Here is a 14,543-nt window from a genome sequence, read left to right as displayed (position 1 = left end):
ACCACTCTCTGCAGAGTCCTGCAATTGAGGGAAATACAGTTTCCATACCAGGCAGTGATGCAGCCAGTCAGGATGCTCTCAATCATGCTCCTATAGAAAGTTCTTAGTATCTGTTGGGCCAAACCAAACTTCTTCAACTCTCTGGGGTGAAGGAGGTGCTGTTGTGCCTTTTTCGGCACACAGCCGGTATATACAGACCACGTGAGATCCTTAATGTTTATGCCGAGGAAGTTAAAGCTCCTGGGTATGAACATCACCGTTATATCATTGTGTATAGTGAAGATGTTGTTGCTCTGCAATGAACAATCTTATCTTTCCTCTTCAGGCACAAACAACGCTGACCACCAATGACATTGTTATCAATAAATTGACTCAGATCCTGTCCTACTTGCGCCAGGGAACTCGTAACAAGAAAATGAAGAAGAAAGATAAAGGTAAGGTTTAAAAGAAAGTTTTAACTCCATCCAATATTTTCAAGTTTAATTGTCATTGAACCATACAAGTGACTATAGCCAAATGAAACAGCATTCCTCTTGAGACCAAGGTACAAAACACTGTACCAGCAGTCACACACGGGCACAAGACATATAGAGCAGATATAATTACAATAAAGGTCAAAAACAAATATGGCCCAAGTCCCTGAGTGTCATGGCCTGTAGATTGATGGTGCATGGGATGTAAGAGCTTAATCTCTGAGCAGTTCCGGACAATGGATGTGGCAAGGACATCGAAGGAGTAGTTCAGTAGGAACAACCATAGTGAGGGCACTCTCAGGTTGGAGGAGGAACACCTCATATTCCTTCTGGATAGTCTCCAATTTGACAGCATGCACATCAATTTCTCTTAACTTCTGATAATGTCCTACCCCCCTTTCTCTAATTTTCCATCACATAACACCATATGAGAGATTTAGCAGGATACCACCTGGATTAGAGGACACATGCTATAGCAAGAGCTCGTAAGGCAGGTCGTGCCTTACAAGCCTGATTGAATTTTTTGAGGATGTGACTAAACACATTGATGGTAGAGCAGTAGATGTAGTGTATATGGATTTCAGCAAGGCATTTGATAAGGTACCCCATGCAAGGCTTATTGAGAAAGTAAGGAGGCATGGGATCCAAGGGGACATTGCTTTGTGGATCCAGAGCTGGCTTGTCCACAGAAGGCAAAGAGTGGTTGTAGACGGGTCATATTCTGCATGGAGGTCGGTCACCAGTGGTGTACCTCAGGGATCTGTTCTGGGACACCTGCTCTTTGTAATTTTTTTAAATGACCTGGATGAAAAGTGGAGGGATGGTTAGTAAATTTTCTGATGACACAAAGGTTGGGGGTGTTGTGGATAGTGTGGAGGGCTGTCAGAGGTTACAGCGGGACATTGATAGGATGCAAAACTGGGCTGAGAAGTGGCAGATGGAGTTCAACCCAGATAAGTGTGAAGTGGTTCATTTTGGTAGGTCAAATATGATGGCAGAATATAGTGTTAGGTAATGGTAAGACTCTTGGCAGTGTGGAGGATCAGAGGGATCTTGGGGTCCAAGTCTATCGGACGCTCAGGGCTACTGCACAGTTTAACTCTGCGGTTAAGAAAGTATACAGTGCATTGGCCTTCATCAATCGTGGTATTGAGTTTAGGAGCCGGGAGGTAATGTTGCAGCTATATAGGACCATGGTAAGACCCCATTTGGAGTACTGTGCTCAGTTCTGGTCTCTTTACTATAGGAAGGATATAGAAACCATAGAAAGGGTTCAGAGGAGATATACAACGATGTTGTCTGGGTTGGGGAGCATGCCTTATGAGAATAGGTTGAGTGAACTCGGTCTTTTTTCCTTGGAGTGACGGAGGATGAGAAGTGACCTGATAGAGGTGTTTAAGATGATTAGAGGCATTGATCATGTGGATAGTCAGAGGCTTTTAACGGCTGAAATGGCTAACACGAGAGGGCACAGTTTTAAGGTGCCTGGATGTAGGTACAGAGGAGATATTGGGTATGTTTTTACGCAGAGAGTGGTGAGTGCATGGAATAGGCTGCCCGGCAATGGTGGTGGAGGCGGATATGATAGGGTCTTTTAAGAGACTCCTGGACAGGTACATGGAGCTCAGAAAAATAGAGGGCTATGGGTAACCCTAGGTAATTTCTCAGGTAAGGACATCTTCGGTACAGCTTTGTGATGTAGGTTTTCTATGTTCCTAAGAGGTTAAACAAAGTTGTGTTGTTTTCCTTTGACGGCAGAGGCTGAGGGGAGATCTGATAGAGGCCTATAAGATTATGAGAACCATAGATAGAATTGATAGCATCTTTTTCCCAGGGATGAAATGTTTAATACCAGAGGACATGCATTTAAAGCAAGAGAGGGTAATTTCAAAGGCGATGTGAGGGGCAAGTTTTTTTACACAGTGGTGGGTGCCTGGAATACACTGATTGGGATGGTGGTAGAGGCAGAAACATGAGGAACTTTTAAGAGACATTTAGGCAAGACGTGAATGTGAGGAAAATTGAAGGATATGGGCATTGTGTAGGCAGAAGAGATTAGTTTAGTTGGCAATTTGATGACTAATTGATTTGGCATAACATTTGGGCTGGAGGTCCTGTTCCTGTACTGTTCTGTTCTGTGTTCTATCATTGGTAGTCATAACTACTAAATTCTATTGATGCACCAAGGAGGAAGTGGGGTGACGATGGAATTGTTCTGCACAATGTGAGTATGTTTCACAATGGTAATAATAACAATTTTAATATTTCTACACCTGATTTCTTTTTCAGGTAAATTAGGAGGTGATGAAAAGAGACCACCAGAAGCTGATATAAGGTACTATATTTCATTTAATTTCCTGGGGTGCTTATTTTGGAAGAGCTGAAGAGGCTTGAGAGAGGGGCTAAGATTCAGTTCAGAAAGGCAGATGGTTTCAAGTTAAGTACACACACACACACACACACACACACACACACACACACACACACACACACACACACACACACACACCCACCCCCCCCCCCCCCCCGCAATAGAGCAGATTTTTGTCTCAGAAATGTTTGATGTTCAGTAGATTACCTGTGGTTTCATGTGTGTCATGCCAATGATTTGACTACTATTGTTGGTTTAAATAAACTGCCCTATGTAGTCTGCAGCAGAGTGGTTATGGCTGTACCGGCAATGTGTGGCACAGCAGCAGAGCGGTTAACATAACGTTTTACAGTGCCAGAAACTGGAACAGGGAAGGTTGCAGTGGCACAGCAGAGGATTTCAAGATGATGAAAGCTTTCTAATCAGTGGGAAAAATCTACTTCAATTCCCACCATTGTCTGTAAGGAGTTTGTACGTTTTTCCTGTGAATGTGTGGGCTTCCTCTAAGTACATCGGTTTCCTCCCACATTCCTGCATTTCATTCTCTATTTCAATGTTCATGTTACCAATAAAGCTAATCTTTAATCTTTAGACTTTTGAATCAGAATCAGGTTTATTATCACGGTCTTAAATAAGACCATAAGATATAGGAGCAGAATTAGGCAATTGGGTACATCGAGTCTGCTCCACCATTTCATTATGGCTGATCCATTTCCCTCTCAGCCCCATTCTCCTACCTTCTCCCCATATCCTTTCAAACCTTGACTAATCAAGAACCTATCAACCTCTGCCTTAAAAATACCCAGTGATGTGGCTTCTACAGCTGCCTGTGGCAACGAATTCCTCAGATTCATCACTTGCTAGCTGCTGAAATTCCTTCTCGCCTCTATTCTGAGGCTGGACCCTCTGGTCTTAGACTCCACCACCATAGGAAACAACTTCTCCACATTCACTCTATTATAATTCCTCAACCATCAGGCTCTTGAACAAAAGGGGGTAACTACACTCTTTGAGATGTTCCCACAACCAATGATCTCAATTTAAGGACTTGTTTTTTTATTCTCTCGTTATTTATTGCTATTTATTTATGTTTGAATTTACACAGTTTGTTGTCTTCTATGTTCTTGGTCTTTTGTTGTTTACATTTACTGTTCTATAGATCTGCAGAGTATGCCTGCAGGAAAAAGAAGCTCAGGGGTGTAGGGTGGTGATATGTATACACTCTGATAGTAAATTTTACTTTGAACTTTGATAAGGAGCTGTGAAAATGTAAGGGTGTCAATAATTTCTAACAAATACCCTCTCCGTATTCATGTTTTCGAGGCCTTTCAACATTTGTTAGGTTTCAGTGTGATCACCCTCATTCTGAATTCCAGTGAGCAGAGGCCCAGAGCCATCAGATGTTACTCATATGATAAGCCTTTCAATCCCAGAATCGTTTTTGTGAACTGCTCACAATATGACTTGAAATTTGTTATTTTGTGATAGCAGTACAGTGCAAAGACATAAAGTGAGTTGCCAACCATGACCTGACGAGCCCCATCTGCCCGAAGCGACTGGTTTTAAGACAACAGTAACCTGTCGTTGTCCCTTCTCCTGTTGTTAAAAAGAGTTCTGCCGAGCTTAGTAGCTAAGCCACACATGAAGGCCAGGAGTTGGACATGGTTGTCAGAGGCTATTTAAGACGCACACATTTAATAGGTAGTGTGAGCTTATCCCCATTACCACCCCTGGCTGTAACCATCATAAGGAACCATAATGTTTCTATAAGTTACAAATTACATATTGGAGAAACAAAAGGTTTCACAAATACACAAAATACACAAATACACAAAAAAAATACACAAAACCTTGGAGAAACTCAGCTGGTCAGGCAGCATTTAAGGAGAGGAATAAACAATTGCCTTTACAGCCCTAAACCCTTCATCAGGACTGGAAGGGAAGAGGGAAGAAAGTGGGAGGAGAGCAAGGAGTACAAGCTGGCAGGTGATAGGTGAGACCAGGTGAGAGGGTTAGTGGGGGAGGGGGCAATGAATGAAAAGCTGGAAAGTGATAGGTAGTAAAGATAAAGGGCTAAAGAAGAAGGAATATGATGGGAGAGGACAATGACCACAGAAGAAACAAGGAGGAAGATGTTGTTAGTCATAGAAAACTACAGCACAGAATCAGGCCCTTCGGTCCATCTAGTCCATGCTGAATTATTAGTCTGCCTGGTTTCGTCGACCTGTACCTGGACCATAAACCTGACTCTGATTCTGAGGACTGCAGTAAGGGAGGAATTATATATTTTGCAGAATGTTTGAATGATCTCACATATCATGGACTACTGGGTTTAATTCTTTTCTTTTAGCATCTTTGATGACATCGGTGACTATGTGCCAACAACCGCGAAGGTTGTTCGCGAGAAGGAGCGTGAGAAGTACCGGGAGAAGGAGAGAGAAAGGGAGCGGGAACGGGAGAGAGAGCGAGAAAGGGAGCGAGAGCGGGAGCGGGAGAGGGAAAGAGAGAGAGACGAAGAGAAAAAGTCCCGGCACAATTACTTTGAAAAGCCAAGAGTGGATGATGAAGTAAGTTCTAATCACTTGTTTGATCTGAAAAACAACCTGAACCTTGACCATGATTTTATGCATTGAGTTGCTCCCACATGATTGGCTGATTAGATATTTGCATGTTTCCCTAATAAAGTGGCCAATAAGTGTAACCTTTTCAAGACTGTGAAGAGGGGGAATGGTAAAAGGATTGCCAAATAAAAGGCAATTAGGGACAAGTCCATGGTGCGCATTGTGGACCTTGACTTATTTACAAGTGATACTGTTGTTGGCCCAGGTATTTGTCTATGGAATTGAGGCTTACAGGCAATTGGCATTTATCTTAATTCCTTTGTGCTGCCTTCTAGGATTAAGATCGTAAGATGTAGGAGCAGAATTAGGCCATTTAGTCCATCGAACCTACCTCTGCTTTAAATATACCCAATGACTTCGCCTCCACAGGGTATCCATGGCAATGAATTTTACAGATTCTCCATGCTCTGGCTAAAGAAATTCCTCCTTATCTCTGTTCTAAAGGGATGCCCTTCTATTCTGAGGCTGTGCCCTCTGGTCTTGGACTCTCCACTGCTGGAAGCATCCTCTCCGTGTAATAGCATTAATATGTTGCTAGGGGCCTAGGATCACTGCTGGGTGCCTGGTCTAGTATCGACAGCAATTATGTGCTGCTCTAGTTAGGTTTCTTCTGTGCCACAGTTAAGAAGTTAGATCAAATTAAAATTCTGCTTTTTAAAAAATTATTTCCAAGGACAAATGCAAAACTAAAATAAAACACGGTAAGGGCAGGTTGTATGGTTTGCTGATATAAAGTTGACAAGTTCTGGAATATAATTGTGTTGTGTGGTAAAATGGAGTTTGACCCCTTTCTTCAATGCAGTAGGTTAGGAATGTGTGACACAACACCCAGCACTCTAAAATGTTTGGGAATAACAGGAAAGGTTAATAAAACTCTATTCTTGTCATCTTGTATTGCTTTTGAAAAATACAGTTGTTGTTTGTGTTTTTGCTCTGTTATTAATTATACTGACAAGACTAATCCTAACCCATTTCTATTTCAATGTTTTACAGCCAGCAGAGATGGATGCTGGTGAGTATTTCTTCAGCATGTTTTCTTTAGGGATCCTGTTTGATCTCAAGGTTAATTGCTAGATGGGCTGCAGAGCCCTCCAAGCCTGTGTATCCTATAAAATTTTCTTATTTATTTTATTTTAATTTTTTTTTTATTAGTTTTTCAAAACATTTTACAAATTAAAAACCCCAAATCCCAATGAGGAGCATTAATACAGTGCAAAATTAAGCATACAATAACAATATGCTACAAAGGAAGAGAATTTAACAAAAAAGCACCTAAATTAAAGACAAGTAAGCTTAGTGTCCTCCCCAAGCCCCACAACACAAGAAAAAAAACAACAACAGCTCCAGTCCGACCACAACACAATATAAAGAGTATAGGTCAGGACAGTCAAACTCCCAGACTGTGAATACACTTAGCAACAGAGGATAATAATGCCTACTACCAGAAAAAAAAAGGGAGCTGAAAGCAAGGGACCGAAAAGAAGAAAAAAAACCCTAGTCAAGAGAAAGGTTATGAAAGTACTCGATAAAAGGTCCCCAGACCTTATGGAACTTTAGATCCGAATTAAGAACTGAATAATGAATTTTTTCGAGGTCCAAGCAGGCCATAATGTCGTTAAGCCATTGCGCATGAGTGGGTGGGGCAACATCTCTCCATCTAAGGAGGATCAAGCGACTCGCCAGGAGAGAGGCAAAGGATAGTATTCGGCATTTGGTCGGACCCAGACATAAATCTGTCTCGCCCCAAAAACCGAACAGAGCAATTAAGGGGTTTGGTTCTAGGTGTTGATTCAGAATACCCAATAATGTAGTGAAGACATCTTTCCAGAATTTCTCCAAGCTAGGACAGAGCCAGTACATATGGATGAGAGAGGCCACGCCCCTCTTGCATTTATCACAGAGCGGACTAATGCCAGGGTAGAATCGAGATAGTTTAGATTTAGACATATCGGCTCTATGAACAATCTTAATCTTATTTATTTTAAATAAATATATAACGCGGAACAGGCCCTTCCAACCCAAAGATCCTCACAGCCCTGCAACCCCAGCCTAATCACAGGACAATTTTCAATGATCAATTAACCTCTTAACCAATCTTTGGACTGTGGGAGGAAACTGGAGCACTCAAAGGAAATCTATGCTTTCACGAGGAAGACAGATGCTGGAATTGAACTCCGAACTCTGATGCCCCAAGCTGAAATAGTGCCACTGTAACGCTACGCTACTTTGACGCCCTTTTCTTGGGCAAACAGTTTCCATCATGGAGAAACAAATTAATGCAGTGCAGACAGTTGCCATTCTGCGCTTGCTAGTCTGTCATTCCTATGTGAGCCCTTTATAAGAGGTTCTAGTGACTTCACCCACCCACCTTCCCCTTCACCTGGTCTCTGCTAGCTTGTCCTCCTTCCCCTCTCCACACCACCTTATTCTGATTCCTTTCCTTTCCTCTCCAGTCTTGATAAGGGTCTCAGCCTGAAATGTCAACTGCTTAATCCCCTCCATTGATCCTGCTGAGTTTCTCCAATATTTTGTCTGTGTGTGTTGCTTTGGATTTTCAGAATTTGCAGAATCTCTTGGTTGTGAATACTATTAATGTTTAACTGTATGATATTTGCAAGTGACTGGAATTATCCCTTTTTGTGTAATATAACCAATAATTATCTACTGGTAGATTAGAGAGGGAGAATTATTTGGTAAAATGGTTTGCTGATATTTTGGAGAGTAGACAAGCTTCCTTTCATTAAATATACAGACAGAGTTTTGTCACAGGCCCGGCCCAGCCCATTCACCGAATAAGTCAGTGAATACCGCCTCTGTATGCTGACTGTGAGCCTCTGTCTTACATGATTTTGGCAAGTCCACCCCCAGGTTGCTGCAGCCACATAGGCTGATTAAAGATGTGCGGACATTGGAGAGAATCCAGAGGAGATTCATGAGAATGATCCCGGGAATTAAATGGTTAATGTATGAAGAGCTCAGAGCTCTGGGCTTGTACACACTGGAGGTTAGAAGAATGAGTTGGGATCTCATTGAAATCTATCAAAAATTGAAAGTCCTAGGTACAGTGCATACGGAGAGGATGTTTCCTTTAGTGGGGGAGTCAAGGACCAGAGGCCAGCGCCTCAGAGTAGAAGGATGTGTCTTTAGAACAGAGTTGAAAAATTCCTTTAGCCAGAACCTGAAGCAGACCTGATGATAGAATGGCATGACTCTGCTCCTACGTCTTGTGGTCTAAAGTAATGTGTCAGGAGTTAACAGGGCCAGTGGTGTTGAATATAGACACAGTCTCCTGAAATTAGCTTTGAAGATTGTAGGATCACATTAAAAGCCAGAATTGCTCCGCAACAAATCTGGATTGTGTCTGGCCTAGGAGAGCTTGAAGTTGATTAGAACACAGGAGATCCTGCAGATACTGGAAATCCAGAACAGCACACAATAAATGCTGGAGGAACTCAGCAGGTTAGGCAGCATCTATGTTTCAGGTTGAGACTTTTCATCAGAACTAGAAAGGAAAAGGACAGAAGCTCAAATAAGAAGGTGGGGGAGGGGAAGCAGCTGGCATGTGATTGGTGAGACCAGATGAGGGGGCATGAATATTAATTTATCTTAACTCCTCACCCTTCTCTCATTACCATTCCCCATTCTGGTTCCCCTCTCGCCCGTTCACACCTGCCCATCACCTCTCCTTGGAGCCCTTCCTCCTTTCTTTTTTCCTATGGTCTACTCTCCTCTCCTGTCATATTCCTCCTTCAGTCTTTTGCATCTGTCGCCTCTCAGCTTCTCACATTATCCCCCTCTCCCACCCACTCAAATTACCCCTCACCTGGTCTCAGCCAGCTTGTACTTCCTCCCCCTCTCCCCACCTTCTTCCCATTCCTTTCCAGTCCTGATGAAGAGTCTCGACCCAAAATGTCGACTGGCTGTTCCTTTCCATAGATGCTGCCTGACTTGCTGAGTTCCTGCAGCATTTTGTGTGTGTTGCTTTGAAATCAATCAGAATCAGATTTATTGTCAATGACATGTTGTAAAATTTGTTTTGTGGCAGCAATACAGTACAATAAATTTAAAAAGTACTATTAGTACAAATAAGAAATATATTTAAAAATAAAGAAGTACTGTAGTGCAAAGAGAGCACAATACTGAGCTAGTGTACATGGGTTCATTGTTCATTCAGATACTGATGGCAGAGGGGAAGAAGCTGTGCCTAAAAAGTTGTGTGTGTCTTCAGGATCCTGTACCACCACCTCCCTGATGGTAGCAATGAGAAGAGAGCATTTCCACTACCGATGCCTTAATGAGAACTGGTCTGTGTTCTCTCAGCCTCCCCTTCCTGAAGTCCACAATCAGTTCCTTGGTGTTACTGATGTTGAGTGCAAGGTTGTTGCGACACCACTCAACCAGCAGATCTATCACACTCCTGTGTATACCTCCTCGTCATACTCTCAGAGTCTGTTGACAGAGCGTTTCAGGTGTGCCTTGCCACATCATAATGGGTGTAATGCCAGCTGCCGGGTTCAAATAGGAGCTTGTAGTGTAACATGCGCCACTCCAGCGTAGTGGTTAGCCCGACGTTATTACAGCTTGGGGTGTTGGAATTTGGAGTTCAATTCTGGCGTCCTCTGTAAGGAGTTTGTACTCCTGTGATTAGGCTACAGTTAAGTAGGTGGGTGCAGGTAGATCGTTGGACTGGAAGGCTCTGTTCCTGCACTGTATCTTAAAATAACATAAATAAATAGATAGAATGATAGAAAATAAAACATACTCATCTTAACACACATTTCACAGGGATTGGGAAGGAGGGGTGAATGTTAGTAGCAGGGAGGGTGGAAGGGGGGGTAAATTTTCTAATTTAAAAGAAAATTAACACCTCTCTGTGTTTGTTTTATGCAGGTCCTGGGTCGGCAAAGGATCTGATTAAATCGATCAATGAGAAGTTTGCCGGAACTGGAGGTTGGCAGGGAGCAGAATCATATCCTTTCTGTGTGACAGGGACTGTCTCAGCGCAGTGCTTGCTTGGAGGCACAATAACATCACGTGGTTGGGAGATAGATCTAAGATTGGATGACAGAAGCCTTCCAAATTATGCCAAGGGAAATAGAAACCCTTCCCGAGACAAGGCAGCAAACACAAAATCCTGGAGAAACCCGGCAGGTCAGGCAGCATCTATGGAAATGAATGACCAGTATTTATATGGAGCACCTGGAGGAAACCCATTTAAACTCGATATGGCACCTTGGTGTGATTAGGTTAGTTTAACAGTCGTTTACTCTTTTCCATAGATGTTGCCTGGCCTGCTGAGTTCCTCCAACATTTTGTGCGTGTTGCTTGGATTTCCAGCATCTGCAGAATTTCTTATGTTAGAGTTTAATAGGTGGGTTGCTGGGTGGTGCAGCTCATCGGGCTGGAAGGGTCTATTCTACGCTATATCTCTTTAAAAAACTCCTTACAGACAGCAGTGGAATTGCACACAGGCCGCTGGTGCTGTGTACTAACCACCATGCTACACAGTTGCTTTGTCGCAGTTTGCTAACGATATCCAGTTGCCTTTCATATTTGTAGTTCTCCATGGCATTTAACAGATAAATTACCAAAGACATAAGACTTAAGAGCAGAATTAGGCCATTCCATCATGGCTTATTTGTTATCCCTCTCAACTTCATTCTTCTGCTTTCTCCCCGTAACCTTTGACATCCAAGGACCCATGAACTTCTGCTTAAGTATACCCAATGACTTGGCCTCTACAGCCGTCCATGGCAACAGATTCCATAGATTCACCACCCTCTGGCTGAAGAAATTCCTCATCTCTGTTCTAAAGGGATATCCTTCTATTCTGAGGCTGTGTGCTCTGAGCATGAACTCCCCCACTATAGGAATCAGAGGAACATGACAAGCAGTTTTAAGTGCGTCTGTCGTTATTGGCTTTTCATGTCCACGATCAGAGAGATAGAAAGAAACATAGAAAATAGGTGCAGGAGTAGGCCATTCGGCCGTTTGAGTCTGCACCACCATTCAGTATGATCATGGCTGATCATCCAACTCAGAACCCTGTACTCACTCATCCTCTTGCTATGAATGCCAACATACCATTCGCCTTTTTCACCGCCTGCTGTACCTGCATGCCCATTTTCAATGACTAGTGTACAATGACACCCAGGTCTCTTTGCACCTCCCCTTTTCCTAATCGGCCACCAGTCAGATAATAATCTGTTTTCCTGTTCTTGCCACCAAAGTGGATAACCTCACATTTATCCACATTAAATTGCATCTGCCATGAATTTCCCCACTCACCTAACCTATCCAAGTCACCCTGCATCCTCTTAGCATCCTCCTCACAGCTAACACTGCCGCCCAGCTTCGTGACATCCACAAACTTGGAGATGCTGCATTTAATTCCCTCGTCTAAATCATTAATATATATTGTAAACAACTAAGAACAAGTCCTTTGTATAAGAGAGCCCACAACAATATGACCCAATCCCTCACACAAATCCTACAGTAATCACATTCATTACTTTTCTTAAACTCCAATCAACTCCCCCAGATTCTACCACTCACCCACACATGAGGCACAATTTCCAGTGGACAATTAACCGACCAAACCACATATCTTTAGGATAGGGTAGAAAGCCAGAACACAGAATGATACAGCACAGTACAGGCCCTTCAGCTTACTATGTTGTGCTGACCATTTAACCAAGATCAATCTAATGTTTCCCTCCCTCGTAGCTGACAATACATCACAGTCTTGTAAACTTTGTAATCATAACCCCCTGCGCCACACCCTCAGGCAGCTCGTTTCACAAACCTATGATCTAAATCTTTCCCTTTTCACCTTCAATCTCTAGTTGTAAACGACCTTGTGACTATCTGGTTATGTGACCACTGACACCAGGCAGACAATCTGTGAAGAGTATTGATCATGGCTAAGGTTACCCGCCTTGTATAGACATTGAACAGAAGAAAGCTGTGGCCAATCACTATAGAAAAATTTGCCAAGAACAATCATGGTCAAACCTTGATCGCCCACTTCATACAACACGGCACAAAATGAATGTGACTGACTATTCCAGGTTTGAACAGCTTATCGTATGAAGAACATTTGATGGCTCTTGGCCTGTATTCACTCAAAGTCAGAAGGATGAAGGGGTGACCTAACTGTAACCTATCGAGTGGTGAAAAGCCTTGATAGAATGAAAGTGGAGAGGATGTTTCTGATGGTGGGAGAGTCTATAACCAGAGGATACAGCCTTAGAATTTAGGGGAGTCCTTTTAGTTATGGAGATGAGGAGAAATTTCTTTAACCAAAGAGTGATGAATCTGTGGAATTCTTTGCCACAGACAGCTGTGGAGGCCATCTTTATGTATATTTAAGGCAGAGGTTAATAGATTCTTGATTAGTCAGGACATGAAGGGATACGGGGAGAAGGCGGGAAATTGGGGCTGAGAGGAAAATTGGATCAGCCAAGATGAAATGGCCGAGCAGACTCGATGGGCAAAATGGCCTAATTCTGCTCCTATATCATATGGTCTTCCTTGTTTGCCTTCCCCAAGTATAATGGTGCAATTGCCTGGTTCGGAAATTGCACCATCTCGGATCGCAAGACCCTGCAGCGGATAGTGAGGTCAGCTGAGAAGATCATTGGGGTCTCTCTTCCCGCCATCACGGACATTTACACTACACGCTGCATCCGCAAAGGAAACAGCATTATGAAGGACCCCATGCACCCTTCATACAATCTCTTCTCCCCCTGCCGTCTAGGAAAAGACTCCGAAGCATTCGGGCTGTCACGGCCAGACTATGTAACAGTTTCTTCCCCCAAGCTATCAGACTCCTCAATACCTGAAGCCTGGACTGACACCTTGCCCTATTGTCCTGTTTATTATTTATTGTAATGCCTGCACTGTTTTTGTGCACTTTATGTAGTCCTGTGTAGGTCTGTAGTCTAGTGTAGCTTTCTCTGTGTTGTTTTTTTTTACGTAGTTCAGTCTAGTTTTGTAACATGTAACACCATGGTCCTGAAAAACGTTGTCTCATTTTCACTATGTACTGTACCAGCAGTTATGGTCGAAATGACAATAAAAGTGACATTTTTCATTTTTTTATTGAGATACGTCATAGAATAGGCCCTTATGGCCCCTTGAGCCATGCCACTCAGCAACCCCTGATTTAACCCTAGTCTAATCACAGGACAATTAACTTATTAACCTGTACATTTTTGAAACTGGGAGGAAGTCGGAGCACCCAGAGAAAACCCAGACATTCCATGTGTAGAATGTCCGGACTCCTTACAGATGAGGTCGGAATTAAACTGCAATCTCCAACACCCCGAGCTGTAGTAGCATCACACTAACCACTGTGTTACCGTTGCACCCAAATATATTGTCCTAATCCCAGGATAAAACCCATTTGTCACATTACTGCCTGTCAAACAGTTCCCTTTCTTCCTCAGCATTAACTAATTTTGGTATCATCAGCAAACTTTTTAATTATGGTGCTCTACATTGAAAATGATACACATACTACAACTTGCAAGGGGCCTTTTTCTAGGCTTCGCAATACTTCATTACGTATGGCATCTGGTCCCTAAAATATTTTGTTGCTTAACTTTCTCCCAACTCTTTTTTAATCCCATTTTTGTCCATCCCTTGGATCCCATGGACTTCCTCTGTCGTAATTTCCCTGTCCCATGGGGTTTGGTTCAATTTCTGTTCAAAACTTCCATTCAGAGAAAGAACCCTTCCTCCTCCTGCTTGTGTCGTCTATTCTGTAGAAATGGCTTTATGGGGCTCCCGATGTTTAGGATAAGTACAGGTATCAACATTTCCTTAACTAAACATCAAGACAAAGAGACAGGAAGAGAAGAAGCGGCTTGGAGATTTTTTCGGAACGTCGGACAGCTACGCAGAATGTTACCCAGCCACGTAAGTTTTGCAATGAGTATTAAATTCTCTATTTCAAAGTTCAAAGTATGTTTATCTTGTACAACATTGAGATCCATCCCGTCACAGGCAGCAACAAAACAGAGACACAGTAGAATCCATAAAAAGCCCACACCACAAAGACACTCATACATTCAT

At 42.8% G+C, this 14,543-nt stretch overlaps 1 protein-coding gene across 1 annotated transcript in view; it reads left to right on the top strand.

Moving 5' to 3' along the window:
• Positions 1-14,543, top strand: part of ik (IK cytokine) — a 59,107-nt gene that overhangs the window by 32,645 nt on the left and 11,919 nt on the right. Inside the window, exons 10-15 of the mRNA XM_073067424.1 lie at positions 326-434; positions 2,763-2,808; positions 5,195-5,411; positions 6,459-6,477; positions 10,356-10,434; positions 14,307-14,387. Coding sequence (XP_072923525.1) covers positions 326-434; positions 2,763-2,808; positions 5,195-5,411; positions 6,459-6,477; positions 10,356-10,434; positions 14,307-14,387 — 551 coding nt within the window. The remainder of the gene's footprint in view (positions 1-325; positions 435-2,762; positions 2,809-5,194; positions 5,412-6,458; positions 6,478-10,355; positions 10,435-14,306; positions 14,388-14,543) is intronic.

This window comes from Hemitrygon akajei, chromosome 15 (genome assembly GCF_048418815.1).
Source record: "Hemitrygon akajei chromosome 15, sHemAka1.3, whole genome shotgun sequence".
Classification (NCBI taxonomy): Eukaryota; Metazoa; Chordata; class Chondrichthyes; order Myliobatiformes; family Dasyatidae; genus Hemitrygon; species Hemitrygon akajei.
Note: the sequence above shows the minus strand (reverse complement) of the source record. Positions and strands in the feature narration are given on the sequence as shown.